Source organism: Lynx canadensis, chromosome A1, assembly GCF_007474595.2.
Source record: "Lynx canadensis isolate LIC74 chromosome A1, mLynCan4.pri.v2, whole genome shotgun sequence".
In the NCBI taxonomy this organism is placed as follows: Eukaryota; Metazoa; Chordata; class Mammalia; order Carnivora; family Felidae; genus Lynx; species Lynx canadensis.
The window spans coordinates 158890251-158912930 of NC_044303.2; the positions used below are offsets into that span (position 1 = coordinate 158890251).

Sequence of the window (22680 nt, forward strand, 5' to 3'; positions counted from 1 at the left end):
CTTAAGGGATTGTATTTTTCGACACAAATGACCTTTGGTTGGGTAAAACCGAGTAAAACACTCCAGTAAAGGGCTTAAGTCACAATGAGACCTTCTGAAGCATTCTTAGAACTTTAGATTATATTGTGCATAAAAAATCTATGTACTGTTTACAGGATTGTTATAAAATTTCAGAAAAAAAATTGACAGTACTTATGGCTATTGATTTGGTCATAACCAAGCATTAGAAATATAGGTGGAAGAAAATGGCCCAATCAGCCTGTACACAGAGAAATTGAAGGAAAGGGGTCAGAAGTTAGTTTTTCTAATGGCAATTTTATAGATTTTTATCATGGAAAAAAAAGTAAATCCAAATTGCAATATTTGCTTGAGGCTTTAGAATTTTAGTGCCTACCACTTCTTGGAGTTACATACATACGCATGGAGTAGATGCAGTAGAGGAGTAGAACGAGTCTCGATATAAACATTTAGCCCAATGATACATGATACTTATTTGACTGTCAGATTAAATAAAATCACACTTGGGGCTGTGCTCTTGTATTAGGCTATTCCAATCAGCAAACAGATGGAAGGACAGCATTCCCCCAGCAAGAAAAGACCCAAAAAACAGGTGATGTGGTTCATTGTACTAGGGGACATTTCTGTTTGCTAATGGTCGCCTCACCTGCTCAGCATGCACTAATAATTACAGTTCGAGATCTTCAGTAACTCACTCATCACGGACTTTGTGTTAGGCTTGGTGACCCATCGCTCATATTCTGTCACTAAAACTAAATGTCACTGCTTTCTGTTCTCCTTGGCTCTGTCACCATCCCATTGTTTCACACTGACAGCCAAAACCTGTGGTATTTCACACAAAGATCAGTCATATCATTGGCTTTGAAGGATGAAGACTTTTTTTTTTGTTTTGCTTATATATTAGCTACAATGTTTGTAGCAATAAATTTTTACATATCTTTGGTATACATAACAAAAGTAAGATGTAAATTGCTATCTAAAAGTAAGAGCAGAGTGTTAGTGTACTTAACGTGTTTATCTAAACAGTTAAAATTCCAAGAAAAGTATAATAAACTTAACTCAGAAAGCTTATATTTAGATCAAAATCATCTCCTTTGGAAAGCTTTCTTAGTTGAAGAAAATCTATGTTAAACTTTATAAACTATGTCTTTTTTTCCCCTTTCTTCTGTAATTCCTTCCCTCTTTTCTTTATTTTTCTGAGTTTAGGCTGCAAAAACAGAACCTGAAAACAAGTCACAATCAACTAAGGTAAGTAATTTAAGTCAACTAGTGAGTTGTTTGGATTCTTAGCAGTAATAATGAATAAACAATTTACTCCATTGGTGCTACTGAATGGTAAAAGGATTTTTTTGTCAGCTAATTTAATTAATTTTGGATTACCCTTTTAAACATTTTATAGAGCATAAGTGAATAATTATAACATTAAGTCCATACATTAAAATGAATTTATTTTGTAAATGAAAACAATATATTTCAGAAGGCATTTTGTTCAGGTCTAGATTTTTGTTATAGTTGAAGTCATTGTTAAAAAAAGCAGTAGGAACCAAGGAGAAAGGACAAAGGGTAATGAGTATCCAGTTACTTTAAAAATGGGACATCAAGAGTAAATGTCTTTTGAACCCAGCACCTAGATGACTTACAGATGAGAGTCTTTGCTAAGAGGATCCTAGGTTTATCTTAACAGTTTTATCTCAGTTTGTGGAATGAGTTCCAGTTTCTCAGGAGACAACTCTGACTTTCCCTTGGGAGTGGCTTCCCTGACTCATGGCTGTCTAGACTGAAAGCCAATCTGTATCCATGTGGAGATGGACCCCAGGGTGTCTGCAGGCAAATGTTTATCCTACATATGATGGTGCACATTACTTCTTTCAAGCATGCTTAAGCAAATACTCAGATAAGACTGCAAGGCTTCCTGTGGGAAAGCACAGAGATGTCCTTTAAATGCAGGCAAGGGGAGGTCATCTGGGTGGAAGGTGAACTTATCTGATTGTATGTAGCTCCTTTGGGTTTACCGCTCAGAATGATAATCTTATAGTCCACTATAGAGGGAGAAATTGAGCTGCAAGGTGGAAATCATCTGCTGTTCCATTTGGTTGTTTACACAATCTCAAGAGAATTGGGTTTCTGGTGATATCTCCTTCTCGACTTGTAACACAGAAAAGACTATGTAAATCATTAAATTGCAGAAATACCATGTTCATTCCCTACAAAGGGAAATTTTTATTTTATTTTATTTTATTATTTTATTTTATTTTATTTTATTTTATTTTTTAAAAAATTTTTTAAATATTTATTTTTGAGACAGAGAAAGACAGAGCATGAACGGGGGAGGGTCAGAGAGAGAGGGAGACACAGTATCTGTAGCAGGCTCCAGGCTCTGAGCTGTCAGCACAGAGCCCGATGCGGGGTTTGAACTCATGGACCGCGAGATCATGACCTGAGCCGAAGTCAGATGCTTAACCGACTGAGCCACCCAGGCGCCCCCAAAGGGAGATTTTTAAAAGAAAGAATCTAGAGTAGGATTCCCAATCAACAAACTCAGAGGTCGCAGTGATCATGTGACATCTCTGTGAATGGACTTGCGTTTACTAAATGATCTGTATGAATTGTGAAAAACAGCCAATAAGTTAGAGATACATACCTATTTGAAAAATCATTCTAAGTGAAATGCTAATTTTTTATTACTCTTATGATTGTCATTATCATGCTGTTGGTAGAATAACTATTGACAAGCAGAACATGTGTATTCCTCTAAGTGAGCCTTTCCCAAGTGAGGCAGAAGGGTCTAATTTGGAGTTCTGTTCTTAAGCCTGTTTGGAAGTAATAAAAGAAAGGACTCCAATGTAACTGAGATTTTATCTTTTGAAATTAACAGCCATCTGTGGTTCCTGAGAAAAAAACCCAAGAAATAAAGCCAAAGGAACACAAAGAGGTAAGTGACCATCATTAAGACTTGTTATCAGGGGTGCCTGGGTGGCTTAGTCGGTCAAGCGGCCGACTTCGGCTCAGGTCATGATCTCTCGGTCCGTGAGTTCAAGCCCCGCGTCGGACTCTGTGCTGACAGCTCAGAGCCTGGAGCCTGTTTCAGATTCTGTGTCTCCCTCTCTCTGACCCTCCCCCATTCATGCTCAGTGTCTCTCTGTCTCAAAAATAAATAAACGTTAAAAAAAATTAAAAAAAAAAGACTTGTTATCAATAGGTAGGTGAAGCCTTTTTTGTGTGTGAGGGATAAAATTCTGGACTCTCATTTATTTGTTTTTCTGGCTAAAATGGCACCACCATGTGGCAGTAGCAGGATTTGCAATTTATTAATGTCCTATGAACGCTCGCACTTCATAGAGGAAAGCATCAATATTTGTTGTGTTGTTAACAGTGTGGTGTGTGTGTTTCAGCCAAAAAGCCTACCTAAGCATGCATCAGATACAGAAAGCAAGCATGTTCATAATGAAAAAGCAGTTTCCAGATCAAGTGAGCAGTCGACATCTGAGAAATCAACAAAACCAAAGGTATACCTCTCAGATTGATAGGACAACACTACCATCAACTAGAGAATAAGATGCACGTCCTCTATCTATATGGACATGTGTAGTTGAATCTGTGGAGCTATGCTGAACATACCTTGTATTGTAAGGATTTGGTGCTATCATTTTACTGGTTTTGCAAATAACCTTGTGGAAACTTGGGCCTCTGGAAAGCTCAAGAAATACATCAGATTGGTTGAGGGGAAGTTAAGTCCAGCCTTCTTCCACTGCCCAGCAGTGCCCAGTCATGACTACAAGGCAGCAGACTCTGGTGTCTCATGGACGGGAAGCTTGGGGTACTGGTTGCTACCAGGGCCCCTCTTCTCAGAGTTAGGAGCACAGATGCTCTGCATGATCTGCTCTTTACATGGAACTCTGAAAGAGGTGTTTAGAATTTGGTTGTAGAAGAGATGAATTTATAGAGCCAAAAAATCAGAAATAGATTCCATGCACAGCTAATGGAGGTCAACTCTTTGAAGAATAAACACTTATGAGAAGAACTTTTCCATTGAGAGCTCTTAGAAGACATCTAGTAGACCTGCTTGACAAGGGACTTGATAGAAGGTGGTTATACAAATGTGGCTCATCACTTAAAGGCAGCCATTATGTGTTTTGTTCAATTCTATTTTGTTTGGCTTGCAGTATTACTAAAATTTTTTTAATGCGTTGCCAACAATTCAAGTCATAATGTTTCACATAAAATTCAAATTTCTAGCTTCTCTTGAAACATCAGATTATGTGGCAACAATTGGCTACAACTTTATAACAATTTATCACAGTCCCTACCTGGCCCCCTTCAAAATTTGTGCACCTGCGTGCACTCTGTAGCTCTTGAGTCCAGCCTTATGTGGTCCCCACTGTTGTACTATGTGTAGTAGAAGCTAGTAACCTTTTCCTCAGCACTGTGTCCATGATAGTTATAACTGGCTCAGTAGTGATACTTGAAATGCTTGATCTTGAAAACAGTCATTCAAAGATACTTAGTTCTGTTAATCTTTTTATCCCCTTTAGACTAAATCACAGGATGCAGTTTCTGCTGGCAGAGAAGGTGTTGCTGATACAGCTGCAGCATCTGCCAAACCAGATAACAAGGTAAGCACACCTAAGCAGACATGAAGTGTATGTGGGCCTCACTGCCTGTCGGGTCTCTCTTATGAAAAATGCGTGCTCGGTGAAGACCCATTACAACCTGGGTTTTCGTTTGGTTCTCAGTAAGCATTTAGGGATCTGGTGCTACCATGCTCAAATAACCTGTATTTGGTAAAACCGAGCACTGTTCTTTATGTGAAATTTAGTGAAGAAGAGGATGCATCTAAAAGATACAGAGTGAGCAAGATAACAAAACTGATTTGAGAATTCATGTATTCAGTAAATATTTACTGAGCACCTGCCATGTGTAAGGCCTGGTATGAGTACCAAGAAAATTAAAATGTGAGTTGACTCAGACCCTGCTTTCAACAATATTTATAGCTTTGAAATTAAGCAAATAAAATTGCCATATGTGAATAAGCATTTCTCTCAGCTTTCAACCTGGAGAGCATCTATCTTGATATGAGTAAATAACAAGCAGTCATAACATATACATGAGTTGATAGGGGAAGTTTTCAAAGGAGACATCCCAGCCCTCTCAGGAGAGAGTATATATGCTCCTCTGACTAATGATGGGCAAGTCTTCTTTAGATCATTTGAAGAGCTATTTCAAATACTAGCCTGGAAATGTAAGATGAGAAGTAGTCTACTGTTTCTACCCATAGCAAGGCAGAGTTACTAATCAGTTTACAGGCCATGTCTCTCTAGAAATGCTCCTTACTTCTCTGGAAGCCCCAATTAACTAATTGCAGCAAAAGTAAGAAGATAGAAATGAATTTTTTAAAAAGTAGTATTGATTTATCTGTTTTCCTGATTTTCAAAATAGGAAAAGTATCCCCCTTCAGGCTAGATGGTAAGGAAGGTTATAGGATAAAAGTATGGCACATCTTGAAACACCAGTTTTTCTCAGATTTTGAAAAGGAAGAGACACATTAGTTTGTATGCAAACTAATGCAGATATTCTATGGAGTGATGGCAAAATTTACATAAACCTTTAAATGAAAATAGTCATATTTAAAAAAAATGTGTTTTCTTGTATATTTTCTTGAGACTCCCACCCCCTCCCCACTCTAAGGATAAATGTTACTCTCTGTTGTTGATGAGGGCTACTTAGATGAAAATGTTTGAAAAATGGTTAGATTTAAGACAGAAGATTAGATTTGTTCCAAAAGATTTAAAAATGTCATCAATTTGAAATTTTATGCTAGATATAAAGTAGCCAGGGAAAAAGTGAAAGCTAACCAGTAACATGAGAGGCATATGTGGAAGTCTGGTGTGCTTGAACTTGTGGCAAAGCATTTCACTTTGTTTGTCCCTGATCCATCTCCCTGAAGTGAGGGTGATCAGATCTTCAATTGGGGCTGGGGTACTTAGCATGTTTAAAGCACTGTGGTGTGACTGCAGGACACCCTAGCAGCAGGCTAGCGCATCCAGGGGCGGGAAGAAGACAGAATCCCTGGGACTGCATTCCAAGGCAGATTAAGACAAGCTCCCACTAGAAGCTCTTTGGTGGGGAATGGAGGGCTTCTGTCTGTTTGCAGGATTACACACACTTTGAGTAGATCCAGTTTGAGTTTGGCATGAAGGGTAGGTAGCTAGGATTGCAGGCTTGCAGATGCATCAGAGTGGAAAAGTGTGAGATGTGTTCTGGGTACAAAGTGAATTCCATTGAGGGTGGGGCACACGGGGCATGAGCAGTGGGACTGTAAGACCAGAAAGACAGGTCCAGGCACTGCTGTGGATAGTGCTGAGATGAGTGGTAGCTATTTAACCAGTAGAGGATACACACTGGAGGTTAGAGAACACACAGAGTGGTGGCAGTGCACCGAGTTGCGGGATTGAGTGACCACAGTCCTAAGTGAGCCTAAATTAGAGCTGGGATAGAATGAGATAGTGGGGAGAAATGCCAGAGGCACTGCAGAAGTGAAATCTTCAGGTTTTAGAAAAGAATCGGCTGCAGTGGGCAAAGGTATCATGAACTCTGAGATAACCTTTGGGCTTCAGATCTGAACGAGCTAGGTTGGTAACCCTAAAATGAGTCCAGGGGGGCACTGTCTGGTTCCTGCAAGTGCAGGGCCGGCTCTGATGAGAGAGAGTGCCTCCCTAAATTGTGACCTGGTCCTTGGTTATGACTGATGGGTGGACAGTTCAGAAGGAGAACTGGTTGAGGTCAAAAGTGGCCTGATTTTCAATAGGCTGAATTGAAATGTTGGAGAGAGATGTGTAGCAAGGCAATTGGAATGTTGTTCTGAAGGACAGGAGAATGAAGAGAGGGGGCAGAGAGGAGGAGGAAGGAAGGAGGGGATAACAAATATGAATGCATACCTGCATAAGGTTGTGGTTTAATCCTCAGAGTGGATTTGGTTGCCCAGATACACGCTCTCACCCTGGTGACCCCCGCGGTGTTTTTAACAATAGCGGTGGTCACTTATTTAGCACTTAATCATCCAACGAGTACCTACATAGTGTTTAGTATGTACCAAACACACTTTGATAGACCAAACACACTTTGATAGATGAATTTATCTAATTCTCATAACCCCCTGAGGGAGGTGCAGTTACTGTCCCCGTGTCACACATGACGTTACTAAGCTACAGAAGAGGTGGCCTGCCTGAAGACTCATGTGGGCAGTGCATAGGAGCTGGTGTGCTCTCCACCCCCCATGCTCTGCCACCCACATTTCAGAGACCTCCATATGGGATGCTTTTCTGTTGTCTTAAACCTGGCATCTTCACCTGTCTGCTTCCTCTCAGTCCCTGCAAGTGTTTGGCCCTGGCTCTAGAGAATGGTTTTGCTTCGGGCCACCAGTGCGAGGCAGAAACGTGGAATGTGTAGGGCTGGGGGCATCGCAGCAGGAGTGGCAGAGAATGATGGCACAAATGCCAGAGGATCCCTAGGGTGGTGCTCAGTCATGGCTGCTGTGAGAGATGTGTTGGGTTAGGGGTGCTTACTGAGATCACACTTCAGAAACGATTATGTGTGGGTCAAGCATGGAGATTGCAGATTGGAGACTTATCAGCAGTGTTTGAAAGAGCAACTGAAACATTTTAGGGAGATTAAGAAAGGAGTGGATGGTGAAATGCTAAGTCAGGGGGTGAGAGGTCTTAATGTGTGCAGGCAAAGGTTGAAAGAGCAACAGTGAGAAGTGGCCACTTAGAGAAAAAATTCTTGGGTGCTGTGGGCTGACTGTTGGCCCTTGGAGAGGCAACCAAGAGCAAAGAAGAAAGAGATGGTAGTTATGGATTCAATTCTTGGTTTTTCCTTTACTGTGTGACCTAGGAAAAATTACGTCACATCTCTGAGTCTTGCTCTCCACATCACTAAATGAAATAAATTATGCTGTTCTGGAAAAGGATATGACATATACAACATGTTGTCTGGCACAGAGGCAGATGTTCAATATATGATCTATGCTGTTAATAGTAGACTCATTTTTAAATATGTAATATCATTGAATTTGTTGAATTACTTAGTAATTTGAATTTTTTAGATTATTGAAGAAAAATATGTGAAAAAGTTTTTATTTCTTTCTAAAATCCACCAGAAAAAAGAAAAGAAATCATTAACGTCTGCTGTACCAGTTGAATCCAAACCGGGTAAACCATCTGGAAAGGTACGAAGATAGCAGTGCATTTCTACATGAGATATTTATTTATTCATAGCCTCTAAATTTATTCGGATCTGATTTTTTAAGGGCAAACTATATGAGGTAGGATAACTTAAAGACCCTTCTCATGAATTATTGCTATAAGCTAAAATTGTGAAATTTTTTCAGGTATGTTTGTAACATTCAAAATATTTTTTTTAAGTTTATTTATTTGTTTTGGGAGATAGAGACAGCATGAGCAGGGGAGGGGTATGATAGACTGAGAGAGAGAGAATCCCAGGCAGACTGTACTGTCAGCTCAGAGCCCGACACAGGGCTGGAACTCACGAAACCACAAGACCACGACTAGACCCAAAACCAGGAGTCAGACGCTTAACCAGCTGAGCCATCCAGGCACCTCTGTAACATTTTATATTCTAACCTTCTGTTCTGAAAACTCTAGTTACATCTGGTGGGGTTTACATTACAGTTTCTCTCTTGCAAATATACCTTCTTTAACCAGAGGTATGACTAAAGAATTTAAGACACTTCTTCATTCTGAAATTCCCAAATGAATTGGTCTAAAGCTAACAGGTCCCAAGTTGTATTACATGATCAGGTGAATTCCTAAAATTGTAGTGGGAATACGGTTGTTGAAAAAAAAAAAAAGTTAAATAATCATTTTTAACTTGAGTTAAGTAAATAAAGGGTCTTTTCCCAAATTCTTGTTTTCCCTTTTAAATTCAGCATATTCTTCACCATGAGTCTTTTTAAACCTCAGAGATAGGATGGAGGCCCTCCTTCATTATACTAAAGTCCATATTGACAGAATAGATTGTCATGTCTTATAAGCTTAACATCCCTTTCAAGTAATTTGTTTTGTAGACTTCTTTAGGCAAGTAAGTAAACAAAAAACCACAAATGAATGAAGGAACACAGGTAATCCATATTTGAAATAGATTCTATTTGGGAGAGGTACTATATAGACATTTTGTTGGAGTTCTTTGTAAATATGTAACTCTGGGAAACTATTGATAAGGAATGAATACAAAGAATTTCTCCTGTTGCATACAATTATATGATCGTTATTCTTTGTTTTTGTTTTTTTAACTGAGGACATTGGAATGGGAACTTTAATGAGCCATTCGTTTGTTCTGTAGTTACTGCCATTAGACTTACTGAAGTTGTTGTGATTCTTATCTGAACATGGCTTTCTGTTTTTGTAACCTGAAATGTGTACTCTGGGGCCTTACATAATAAAGTCTATTAGAGACTAGATTTTAACTATTTTAATGTTTGAAGAACTTTTGATGTTTGGTGTTTTTCTGCACAATATTTGTTTTTTTTTGTAGTTAAAAAATCAGAAGTGAAATATGTATTACAAATAGCATTTAAATACCTGCTCTCTTTCTTTTCTAGTCAGACCTGGATGCCGCTTTGGATGACTTAGTAGACACTTTAGGAGGACCTGAAGAAACTGAAGAAGATACCACAACATATACTGGACCTGAAGTTTCAGTATGTGATCTTGGTATCTGTAAAGATTTATACTTAATGGGTAGGAAAGGAAATAAGGTCATGGTCATGAGGCACAAAAGAATACCTAGTGTTCTGTTGCTTGGAGAGAAGCAGGATGGTGTCGCTATCAATAATGGCAACTAAACATTAGTGTTATAAATGGAAATGGTTTGTCCTATGGTAGCTATCCTATTACAGTGATTCAGCAAACATTTATTGATTGTCTGTGTTGTGACTGGTGCTGGAATACAGCCTGTTGGGTCACAAACATTTTTCTGTCCTTGAGATTTAAGTCCACTAGGCTTGAACTTATTATGATTTCTAGAAATTTACCACCCTCAGCTCATCCCTATTCCTTACCCAGAAAAAGCAAGAAAATTATATGTTCCTTGATATTAAAAAGATAAATAGAAAGACATGCAAAAGACTGGAAGAAAATACTTGAAGCAGACATGACAAAGGATCTGTTTCTAGGATTTATGAAGAATTTTTAAAAGACAGCCCAATAGAAAAATAGGAGAAAACTTGTTTGGCTAATAAATAAATAAAAATGAAAGTCTTTCTAGTATTTATAGAAATGATACTAAAATATGGAGAGAACACACTCCTCAGAGTGGCAAAAGTGTAAAAGTCTGACAATTGACATGGAGCTTGTGGATGTTGAAGATGTACTTGTCCTTCAACTATCAATTCCACCTGTAGAGAGATTCCCTGGAGGAAGCCTTACCCATGTGCACCAGGAGTTACAAAATCATTTGGACATGATTTTGGTCAACAGCAGACAAGCTAATATAAGGGAACACTTTATTGTGGTTAAAATGAGTTATTCATGTACCAACAGGGATACATTATAAAAACATAATTTTGAATAAGAATAATACAGTTTGATACCTAGAATATGATACCATTAATACAACATTTGAAAATATGTAAAAGTAGTGCTCAGTTTGGCAGCACATATGCTAACATTGGAAGGATACAGAGAAGATCAGTGTGGCCCCTGCAGGGATGACACACCAATTCGTAACGCGTTCTGTACCTTTTCAATAAAAAAAAAAAAGAAAAAATATGCAAAGTAATGCTGCATGTTGTTTGTGGATACCTACATATGGAATAATTGTTTTAAAATTTGCTCGATTTTAAGTGGGTAGATACAATAAAGTTCAGGATGGTGGCTATTGCTGGCTAACAAGGAAAAGGAATGGGATAGTAGAGGGTTAAACAGGAGATGTGACTCTAGCTGATCTTTTTTTCTTAGAAATTAGGTCTGGAAGACTTGGGTGTTAGCTTATAGAGAAATTTATTATTAACTGTACTTTTATATGTATTGGAAAGAGACCATGAAAAATGTTTTAAAATGTGCTTTAGTATAAGAATAAAAAATATAGTAGGTTGAATATTTTCTAGTATTACATATGAATTAAGCTAATTAAATAAGGTCAAGTATTGTATAAACTTACAATTTCAGAGTTGTATAAAGTATTGGCTTTTTAAGTGCATTTCATTTCAGTAGCTCCATAAATTACTAATGGCAACAGTACAGTACTTTGGTTGCATAATAGCATATAACATTGTCAGCTAATTAATTATATAATATCCCTCTGTGTGATCTTTATTCCAGGATCCAATGACTTCCATCTACATAGAGGAATTAGGTAAAAGAGAAGTCACCATTCCTCCAAAATACAGGGAACTTTTGGCAGTAAGTTAAATAATCATTTACTTTTATTTTACTTTTTGGAACATAATCTTATCCCATTAATATATTCACATTTTTTAAAATTAGAAAATATAATGAGGCATGTGAAGTTGTCGTTATGAAGACTCTCACTGTATCAATTTGCGAGGGCTGCCATAATGAAGTACCATAGACTGCGTGGCTTGAACAACAGAAATATTTTGTATCATAGGTCTAGAGGTCAGAAAACGAATCTGGGTGTGGGTAGCGTGGGTTTCTTCTGAGGGTTGTGAAGCATGGATCTGAGTCCTCTCTACTTGGTTTGTACGTGGCCATCTTCCCTGTGTATGCATCTTTTGGTCTACATTCCCCATTTCTCTAAGAGCAGCAGTCTTGGGGTGCCTGGGTGGCTCAGTCAGTTAAGCGCCCAACTTCAGCTCAGGTCATGATCTTGTGGTTCACGAGGTTGAGCCCCACGTTGGGCTCTGTGCTGGCAGCTCAGAGCCTGGAGCCTGCCTGCTTCAGATTCTATGTCTCCCTCTGTCTCTCCCTCTCTCTGCCCCTCCGCCACTTGCTCTCTGTCTCTCTATCAAAAATAATAAACATAAAAACAATTAAAAAAAAAAAAAGAACAGCAGTCTTATGGGGTTAGGGCACATCCTAATATCATCACTTAACCTTAATTACCTCTTGAAAGGCCCTACCTCCAAATATAGTCACACACTGGAGTACTAGGAACTCTTGAAAGGTTGTGGGAAGGCACAATTTAACCCATAACACTCACTGAACAGTACATTTTGCCAACGGTAAAAGTTAATTTTGGACTTTCAACATGATCAAATTAATATTTTTTTCAGAAAAAAGAAGGTATCACAGGGCCTCCTCCAGACTCTTCGGTGAGTTTACATAAATGTCTTCTAAGATACAAGTTAACTTTTTTTTTAAATCTTTAGTTGGGGGATAGGGCATCAATTCTGTATATTGTGTCTATGAATAATTGCTAAATCAGATCAAGTTTCCATCTATTCAGAGGAAGGAGATGGGTATGGGGTTGCTTCAGTGCTCATGGCTTAATATATATATATTTTCTTTCTTTTTTTTGAGGGGAAGCAGAATGGAGCCAAGAAGGTATTAGGGCAAAATAAATATTAATAAAAATAGAATGAGAATATCCTAATATGTAATCCATTTAAAGGAGGGAAACAGGAAAATAGTATTAGTGAGCACTCATTTCCTTCCAAACAAAGAATTTATCTGAGTTATGTGATAACATACTTGATTTGGTAGTAAAGGAATGTCAAATCATTCTTCATTTGCTGAGTTTGTATTGTGATCTGTAACTTGAATGACTCTCACATGTTACCCATCGTGGTGCCTGTTTCTTTAGAAACCCATGGGGCCAAGTGATGCCATAGATGCTTTGTCATCTGACTTCACCTGCAGTTCTCCTACCGCTGGTGGAAAGAAACCTAAGGAAGAGGTACTGTTTTCCAAATAATTAGGGGGAGCTTGTTAGAAACTATATAAAACTTGAAAACAATTTCTTTTTAGTTCTGATTATTAAAGTTACATTTATTCTAACTACAAGTCTAATCTTTTGCATTTTGTCTTTCAGAAATCTACAGAAGAGGTTCTTAAAGCTCAGCCAGCCAGGGTAGTCAAAAGTGCTGCTTCACCCCAAGAGAAAAAAAGAAAGGTGGAGGAGGTATAAATAATTACTTCTTTGGAAATAAACATGGTCCACCTGATAGCACTTGCTTTCCTGAGCCTGATCTAGTTGATTCAGGATAATCCCAGTACAGCATGATGAGGGGCATCTTTTTTCCCTCGGGGGTCTGTGTGGACTAGTAAATCCAATCAGGGTTCTATCCATTATCTCCAGACAGGCCTTCTATGTTTCTGCAAATACTAATCATGATTTGAACACAGCCTTCTTGGTTGTGAAACAAGAGTATCTCATCATTACAACACACAGCAAGACAAGACACCAAAAGAGTTGCACTCTTAGAACATAAATCTTCACCTTCTTTTTTTTTTTTTAAGTTTATTTATTTATTTTTGAGAGAGACCGAGACAGTGCGAGTCAGGGAGGGATACAGAGAGGGAAAGAGAATCCCAAGCAGGCTCCACGTTGCCAGCACAGAGCCCGATGTAACCTGCAAAGCTGAGAGATCATAACCTGGGCCAAAACCAACATTCAGACACTTAACCAACTGAGCCATCCAGGTGGCCCCATTCACCATGATTTTCTAATGGAGTTTGACCTGTAAATCACTAGTGGGATGTGGTTGTAGCTCCTTCTGTACGTTCTATTAACCATAATCAATTGTCCCCAATCCTGAACGGTGGTCCTGCAGCTCATCTTCTGGTTGAGAAGACATTCTCCATCTGCAGATGGTTCAGATAATGCAAGGAGCGGTTTGTGTCGGGTCTGCTCTGCCTCTCCCTTCCTGGAGGGGACAGTTTATTTTTATCTGGCTGGCTGGGGAACAGTGAGAGCCACACCCTGAGAGTGGGAGTCCTCACAGCCATCAGCCATCAGCCGTTGTGCATTCAGACATGAAGCCTGTGGGGCCACTTCAAGCTCCCCAGCTTCCTGGACTTTGCTAGTTTGCTAAGACCAGGGTTGTCAGAAATTATTTCTAAAGACACATTAAAAAAAAAAACAACAACAACAGAAAAGTGAAAGTTTACTTCTTCAAGCTTTTATTTTGATACGAGTGTTGTGTAATAATTATAGCTTGAGAAATAAGGGGTGAAGTGTGCCCCCGAGGGTATAAACAGCATAAGACACTGTGGAAGTGTCTTAGCCCCAATTTTCATTCACTGGTAAGTTCTTTTTTTTTCCTTTCTCTTTTCTGCTAGGTTTCCAATAAAATTGCTTTCCTAAAGTCCTTCCCTAATCTGCAACTCATTTTAGAATTTTAAAATTGAGATTTCACAAAGTGGATAGGTTGTTCAGGCTGAAGAGATGTTCCCTTTTTTAATGTACAGATTTTTTCCTTTTTTAGCAGGACACAATGAGTGATCAAGCACTGGAGGCTCTTTCTGCTTCGCTGGGCACTCGGAAGCCAGAACCTGAGCTCGACCTCAGCTCCATTAAAGAAGTTGATGAGGTACTGACCTTGGATTCATATACAAAGCATGTTGTTCGGCGGGTTATGAAACTAAATGTTCTTACACAACTTTTCTTTTTTGGAGATTAAAAATTAACTACTCTTCATTCTGCCTTACTTTCAGAGTCTAGTTAACTTAGATTTTCATTCTTGCATAGTTAGCAACCAAGAAGGATAGTTGAGTATTGTCTTTTAAACCATCTAGAGTTTTAATATGTAAAGTGAATGCTAATCTCTTCTGCCAATGCTTAAATGACACCTGACTAACAAGATAACCTGGAGGCAATGGCTTGGCGAGAGGTTTGTCTGCTCTTGTGGACATTGGAAATTTGTGTTTTCAAAATGGTTCCAGGTGCTTCTTTTTATAAGCAGAGAGGGGAAATGTGGTAGATGGGGTGGGAAGATCCTTCTTTTTATAACTATGGAGAAAAATGTTGAAAATCTTGTCTCAAATTAGAATAATATCAAGCAAGGATTAACTCTGTAACTGCAGTTCCTGCATGCCTACTACACTTCAACATCTTAGCAAGCCTTCTGAGCCATAACAAGCTTATATTTGGTGGAGGAGAGTTTTACCATGACATTACAGTTTTTAAAGAATTTTTCAGCTGAGTTATCTGGGATAAAAGAGGGAGTTGGCCTGTGGGCATTGTTGACAAGGCAGTGTGGTTGGGGGACATGGAAATACAGCCTGGGCACCCTCAGAAGCATCAGCCTATCAGCTCAGGGAGGGGAGCTGGCATGTGCCTGTCACTGTCATAATGCCGCTGCCTCCGCTGTCACTTCCTGTTCTGAATCACTGAGGAAAGTGAGTCTCACAGGCTCCTGGCCTGAGTCTGGGATTGCTCTGGTCCAAAATGGGCCAGTTTCTATCTTCAGCTTTCTTTGAGGGCTTACCAGGCGCAGTGTGGCATGACAAGTTTTGTGAAGGCGAACACAAGGGAGCAGGGGAAGCAGTCCTCGTCCTCCAAGACCAAGTAATGTATTGAGAAGAAAGGAAATTGTCATAAAGACAGTGTGAGGCACACGTTATTTAAAGCAGCCACATAGACAAATGTCTGAGGGAGAGGATGGTCCTGGCAAGACCCTGCGGGTGTGTGTGTCTTGGTGGGGGAGCAGACCAAGTTGAGTTACAGTCCCACCACCAGACAGCTGCAGGGCAGGGGACCAACTGCACTTTATTTCAGACTTTTTACAGAGAATGGTGTGATTTAATAAGACAGTAATTTGGGGAGGAAACGTATAAACATAAATCTCAGGGCAAAGTGTCTTAGGGTGACTAAAAGGTCAGTAGTTGTAAAAAGTGTTGCATAAAAATAAGTTCTTAAGCAGTTGGGGTAACTAGTTTTGGGATACATGTATAAATGTATTTATGTTTCCTCTAGAAAACCTCCATAGCAGTGAACTTCTAAAATTCTAACTAAAACTAAAAGGACTGTTCTTTCTATTCTTTCTATTAGTTTCTACTTTATCTTCCGCTATTTTCCACTAGTTTTCCTTTTATTTATTTATTTACTTACTTACATCCAAGTAGTTTTCTTTTTAATTATATTCAAAGTATAAATATTTCCTAAGATCTTCCAATCCTCTGGATTTTTAAGCTGAATTTTAGTGTCTAATGGTGAATTTATTACTTTCTGGATACTCTGATGTTTTGATAAGCCTTATGAAGGTTAATATTCTATAGGAGTCCCAAACCACTTCAGTTTATTCCATACTAGAGAGCTCTCTATGGAGAAATTGCATCATGCTTCAGAGAAGACATCCATGCCTACTTATTCTTATAATGTATCATGACATAAGTATTCTACAATGATACCTCATTAATCCTCCCCATTTCTGTGTGTAGTGACCTGGTCTGGTGCTATTTCAGTTGAGTAGACATTTGTCTTCAGTGCCTACAGTGCAGGCATTTAAAGAATATAAAGATCAGGGGTGCCTGGGTGGCTCAGCCAGTTAAACAACCGACTCTTGATTTCAGCTCAGGTCATGATCTCACGGTTTGTGGGATGAAGCCCTCCATTGGGCTCCACACTGTCACTGCTTGGGATTCTTTCTCTCTGCACCTTTCCTGCTCAAACTCTCAAACTCCCTCTCTTTCTCTCAAAATAAGTAAATAAACTAAAAAAATAAAAATAAAAAGAATGTAAAGATCAAACAGGAGTAGAAAGGATTTAACGGTGCACATGATTCTCACCGTCCATAAGCCTGGAGAGGACAGTCTTCTACAGGTGACTTCTGACTTTCACGAAGGCTGTTTTATAGGTAGAAACCTCACGAATCTCTGAATGAGGGAGTGCCACTACGTAATAGGACTTCCTCCACGTGTTGCAGTAGAATATAACTGGAAATATTTTTTTTAAAAAAACCACAACTTTAATCCCTTAATGATAATTGTTAATTTACAGGACAATAAAACTGTAATTCTAAAGCCTAGAAGAGTGCTTGGCTCATTAAAAGTGCTTAATATTTTTAAAATCAATCATTCATTCAATGGAGAACTACTATTTTAGGTTGAAATACAGATGGAGCAGTAGGTTGAGCTGGAATTTGCTAAGTGATATTCCTCTTTGTGCCCAGGAGCTCCTTGTTTTGTGATCTAAATCCATGCCTTGGTACAGGTGCCAATTATTACATATCATGGAACTTCCCATAAGTCGCCAGTAGTTTAAAATGCAAATGCTATATCCTAGAAGCCAGTGATCTACTATAGAACTGCACTTTTATCTCGAATGCAGTTGGTTATTCATGGTTCAGTAATCCAATAAAGTCCTAGTTCTTAGTGAAGGGAGTACCTTTTTTATTGCAGCAATCTACAATAGCCAAATTATGGAAGCATCCCAAGTGTTCATCAGTAGATGAATGGATAAGGATGTGGTATATACATACAATGAAATACTATTCAGGCATAAAAAAGAATGAAATCTTGTCAGTTGCAATAACATAGATGGAGCTAGAAAATATAAACCTAAACGATGTAAGTCCAGTCAGAGAAAGACAAACACCATATGATTTCACTCACATGTGGACTATAAAAAAACAAACAAGCAAACAAACAAAAAAAGAGGTAGAAAGAGACACAAATCAAGAAACAGACTTTTAACTCTAGAGAAGAAACTGATGGTTACCAGAGAGGAGGTGGGTGGGGTGTTGGATGATATAGGTAAAGGGGATTAAGAGTACATTTACCATGATGAGCACTGAGTAACATATAGAATTGTTAAATCACTATAGTGTACGCCTGAAACTTACGTAACCTGGTATGTTAACGATACTGAAATTTAAAAAAAAAAAAATTTAAAAAAGAGTCCTTTTAAAAGAGGTAAAACCAATTATCCATGTATCAGCCAAGATTTGTGATGAGCTGCTTCTCCCATTTCTGAACTGTATTTAACCATGGGAACTGGTTGGTTTTTTCCCCCCTAGATAGCTGAGTAAGAGATGAAGGCTATTGAAATAATTACAACTAACTTATGCACTGTGCTTAATGGTCTCGATATTTTATTTCCTTTTCTCTAGTGATCCTTACAAGTCAGTGGACTAGGTAAAAATTATTGGTAGCCCCATTTTACTGCTTAAGAAAGACTAAGTGGCTCCCCAAGGTGATAGAGCAGCTGAGAGCAGGGCAGGGACACCTCTCCAGGATTCCTCACCCTGTTGTTATTTTCTGTCTTCCTCACAGCCAACCAGTTACCATGGTCGTGTGCTCTGTAGTTTACAAAGCACAGACACACACTTGAATCTGATATGGTTTTCTCTACAACACTTATGAAGTATATAAAGTGATATCCTCTTGTTTTACCTACATTACCCACATGTTTTGTGTTTTATTTCCCTCTCCACTTTAATCAGGCAAAAGCTAAAGAAGAGAAACTAAAAAAGTGTGGTGAAGATGATGAAACTGTGCCTTCGGAGTATAGATTAAAGCCAACCACGGTATGCTGTTAGCCATGGCACCTAACAGAATATGCTCTTCTTCATATCATGTTCTGTTGGGACTGTTCCCATGATGCTCAAGAACATGACTATCCCAGTTCTTATACTAACTGAACCCCCTGAACCCTTTCTTTCCTGTTCTTTAAAGTTAGTTGATTGTTTCCTAAGTAGTAACCGTGTGGTCATTAAAATTCCCACAAATCCGGGGCGCCTGGGTGGCGCAGTCGGTTAAGCGTCTGACTTCAGCCAGGTCATGATCTCGCGGTCCGTGAGTTCGAGCCCCGCGTCGGGCTCTGGGCTGATGGCTCAGAGCCTGGAGCCTGTTTCCGATTCTGTGTCTCCCTCTCTCTCTGCCCCTCCCCCGTTCATGCTCTGTCTCTCTCTGTCCCAAAAATAAATAAACGTTGAAAAAAAAAAAATTTAAAAAAAAAAAAAAAATTCCCACAAATCCAAGTGTTCCAGATATTAACAATGTGTGATATAGATCCTTAACTTTGAAGCGTAAGAAACAATTTGGGAATAAATTTTTCTGTAACCGTTGTATGGATAAAAGCACCATAGATCTTTGAAGGGGTAGACATAAATGTGTAGCTATTTGCCAGTATCCTTAGGGTGGTTTGTTGGTGGTGGTTTGGGTTTAATGTGAGAATGGTGGACTTCTGTAATTATATCTGTAATTTATCTTTCAAAAATTAAACGTAAACACATGATAGAAAATGTTTTGATTCTTCTATGTGCTTATATATGGAAACTGTCCTTACAGGTGCTAATATAGAAAGTTCCTCAGTTTAGAAATATTCTAAATTGTGAAACGTCATCTCCAAAAAACAAAAAAAGGATTACAGGAATGAAATCTAACTCTTCACCCTGGATTGGAGAACAGAGACTTTTTAAGTTTATTTTAGAGCTTAGCTGTTTATTCTGATACTTGATTTAAAAAATACTGAAAATTTATTCACTCAAATATAAGAAAGTCACTCAAAAACAGATCATTAAAATATAAGGGGGAAAAAATCTCCTCCTATCCTGGAATTCCCTAGAAGAAACTTAACGAGCCATGAAAAGAAAATGTTCTATTTAATTTTCAATGAATTTTCAATTTTGTTTACAGGATAAAGATGGAAAACCACTTTTGCCAGAGCCTGAAGAAAAATCCAAGGTTAGGAAATGATCTTTCTGATAAAGAGCAAAAGAATTGTAAAGTATAAATTGAAGATCATTTTGACAGGATTTCTCTGTGGAGACTTTGAATGCCAACCTAGTTGTAAAGAGAGGGGAACTTGTGGTAGCAACACTTGGCTCATACCTCTGACTCCTTTTCGTATCTTTTATGATTATTTTCTTCATGAATTATTACTAGAATATTGGGAGTTTATAGGTGACATTCATTGCACATTAGGAGCTGATGTCAAGAATGCCTCAAATTATATTGTTGGCACTTCAGAATTTGATTATAATCATGACATCAGATATTTTAATGATTCTACACTGCCTTAACTTGGTCTAAAGCAGTCAGGTCCTCACTGAATGAAGGGGGTGCTGTGATTTTTCCCATTTTACATGTGATGAAACAGAGGCAGAGACATGTAAATAGCCCAAGATCTTACAGCTAAAAACTAGCAAGACCAGGACTCAAAACTCAGACTGTACCAACAGAGGCACAGCTTCTAGATGACATGCCGTTCTGTTGTAGATGACTGGTATTGCTCAAAATTTCCACATGCTCCAAATGAATAATACCATTTCATCTGAAGGAACTAGGGATGGGAGAACTTTGTTGCCAAAATCCCTCAGAGTCTTAGGGAAGGAGTATATGATCTGTGTTTCCTGACCTATTCAGAAGGCACTCATTAGGAAATAGTGAAAAACAGTCACATACGAAAAAACTATACAGATCTTCATTAGAAAGAAAAGGTGGTTTTATGTGAACAGAATTCTTCTGAAACTGAATTAACAGGAAAGTTTTGGACTAAATCATGAACATTTTTGTGGTACCCTGGTGTTTAGTATTCCTTACTTGTTGCATGACATTTATCTTACATTGATAAATTAAAAAAATACCCCAAACATTAAATTTTGGATTTAGATCCTAAAATATGGCTTAATACGTGTTAACAGGAAATTCTCTATGTAAAACTTTCTTGTAACCAAAAAGAGTCACTTTGTAATATAGTGTTTTTCTTATATTCCAGGCCCTGAGTGAATCAGAACTCATTGATGAACTTTCAGAAGATTTTGACCCGCCCAAAAGTAAAGGAAAACGATCTAAGACAACCAAAAAAACAGAAGTATGTTTCTAAAAATAGAAGTCTCTATTTTGTGGGCTTTTAAAGATATTTTTCTATAATCTTAAAAATCTGAGGCCCAACTATTTTAGCATGATGCAGTTGATGGAGACCCATTATGCCATCTTTTTTACATGCAGTTTTGATCTTGACTTTTTCTAGATGGGCTTTCTTTTCCCACACTGGCCCAGATGTTATTGTAATTTAAGTCCTATAATCATTCCTTCACATCCATGCTTTCCTTTCTGTTCCTCCTACTGTAACCTAAAGTTGTCATCACCACTCACCTTATGGTGGCAGTGGCCTCTGTCTTCAGTCTTACTGCCGTCCTTCCCACATGTCCGCCAGAGTTTACTGTTTCTCAAGCGTGGTGGTAGTCATATCATTCCCGTGCTCCAACCCTCAGGAGCTCCCTGTTCCCCACAAAATAAAGTCCCTGCTAACGTGTTCTGGCCCTGGCTTCCTTCCCTACCAAGGTGTGTCCTCCCATTACTAAACCATGACAATAAGGGCTTGAGTGTATGTGTCCTTGGCTTTTCCCATGTGGTCCTGCCATGTAGAATAAACTTCCCTCCTAATTCGAGATCATCTAAAATGTTAGCAATTTAGCAATCCTTAGGCATTTGAGAAAGTCATGCTCACAGCATATAATATAGCAGAGTGTGTCGTTGGTCCCTTATTGTTCAGTTTTACCAACCAGATATTTCTAAAAACTCTTCCTTGTACTTGCCTCTCTCTGCAGGCATCTCAGGCTGCTGCCTTGACTCCTGTGAGTGAGGCTGTGCCTCGAGCTTCCATGTGTACTATCCTGTCCACACCGACCAAGCCAGCTCCCTTGGTGAGTGTTCCCTTGGACATTGAGCAGTGTCCTGGGAAAGTAGTTCTTTTTCCCGTGCACTTGCCACTGTGTGTTGCCAACGCATCACTTTATTCTGATAAGATAAAAAGAAAATCTTTTAGAGCTATGGGGTCTACTGTTCTTTTGGCTTCAGGGTATCCTCCAAATTTAAGCTAGATTTAAGTTTTTCATTAAACTTCTACAGGCTGTGTTGTTTTTTTTTTTTTTTTTTTTCACCTTCTGAAATTCTTACTGGTTCTTCAGCTGTGGTGGATAATCTTGCTCTTTCACTTTCCCATATCTTTTGAGCCTATTGGGAGTTCCACAGATAGCCTGATGGTACCTTTTGTTGGCTCTCCTAAAGGAATAATCTACACCAATATCATCATGACTTCTCCCCACTCCCAACTGAAGGAAGGTTAACTCAGTTCGTTTCCCTTTTCTTCTTAGCTCTCTCTCTCTAACTTTTGTATGAAGTATGGTAATTAAGTAGTTGAATCTTTTTGAGTTCAGTGGGCTTTGTTTCTGTTAGCAGGTAGAATCTGACTCAGAGTAACAGCTGATGGGACTGTGCTTTATTACTACAGACCTAGTGAATAGCTAAGTTGTTCTGGATGCTTTGCAATATCTTATTAAAGTTTCACAAGGACATTATGAACCTTGTTCTGATCATCTCTCTATTATAGATGAGGGAAATGAAGCTTTGAGTTGACCTTGAGCAATCCATTTAACTTCTCAGAGCCTGGATAAGTGATAAGGCTTCTGCTCTTGGCCACTTTAGCATCTAGCATGGATAGATGGCCAGATCTCAAGCTTTACAGTAGAATTTGATCATTCTCATATGGAAAAAGGGCAGGGGGAACATGGGCGAAGGGACCCACCCCCAGGAGGAATTAGGAAATACTCACAGAGGGAAGGCAAGATCACACCGGGAAGTGGGAACAGCACTGTTTTCCTGGGGAGAACAGTGAACCAAGGACAGGCCAGCCCAGAGGACTTGGTGTGCTTGGGTTTAGTGCATTTAGTTGTTTGAAAAAAGAGGGTGGAGAAGTTGTAGGACGTGTGTCCTGGGTGCCCTGATATGGCTGCTTCCT

The 22680-nt window shown here is 38.8% G+C and overlaps 1 protein-coding gene and 1 non-coding gene across 23 annotated transcripts in view; both read left to right on the forward strand.

Annotated features, from left to right (window-relative positions):
* The window catches only part of CAST (calpastatin), a 107157-nt gene that overhangs the window by 61670 nt on the left and 22807 nt on the right, over positions 1-22680 (forward strand). For 5 of the 22 annotated variants that reach the window (XM_030325349.1, XM_030325384.2, XM_030325316.1 and 2 more), the window contains 16 exons: positions 545-610; positions 1225-1266; positions 2894-2950; positions 3411-3524; positions 4551-4631; positions 8174-8242; positions 9635-9733; positions 11355-11435; positions 12269-12307; positions 12799-12891; positions 13027-13116; positions 14423-14527; positions 18380-18463; positions 19575-19622; positions 20656-20751; positions 21491-21586. In XM_030325349.1, coding sequence (XP_030181209.1) covers positions 545-610; positions 1225-1266; positions 2894-2950; positions 3411-3524; positions 4551-4631; positions 8174-8242; positions 9635-9733; positions 11355-11435; positions 12269-12307; positions 12799-12891; positions 13027-13116; positions 14423-14527; positions 18380-18463; positions 19575-19622; positions 20656-20751; positions 21491-21586 — 1260 coding nt within the window. The remainder of the gene's footprint in view (positions 1-544; positions 611-1224; positions 1267-2893; positions 2951-3410; positions 3525-4550; positions 4632-8173; positions 8243-9634; positions 9734-11354; positions 11436-12268; positions 12308-12798; positions 12892-13026; positions 13117-14422; positions 14528-18379; positions 18464-19574; positions 19623-20655; positions 20752-21490; positions 21587-22680) is intronic. The other 17 variants (XM_030325393.1, XM_032593778.1, XM_030325418.2 and 14 more) reach the window with 9 other exon arrangements.
* Positions 10672-10776, forward strand: LOC115526458. The gene has a single exon (XR_003972606.1). It is a non-coding gene; the product is annotated as a U6 spliceosomal RNA (small nuclear RNA).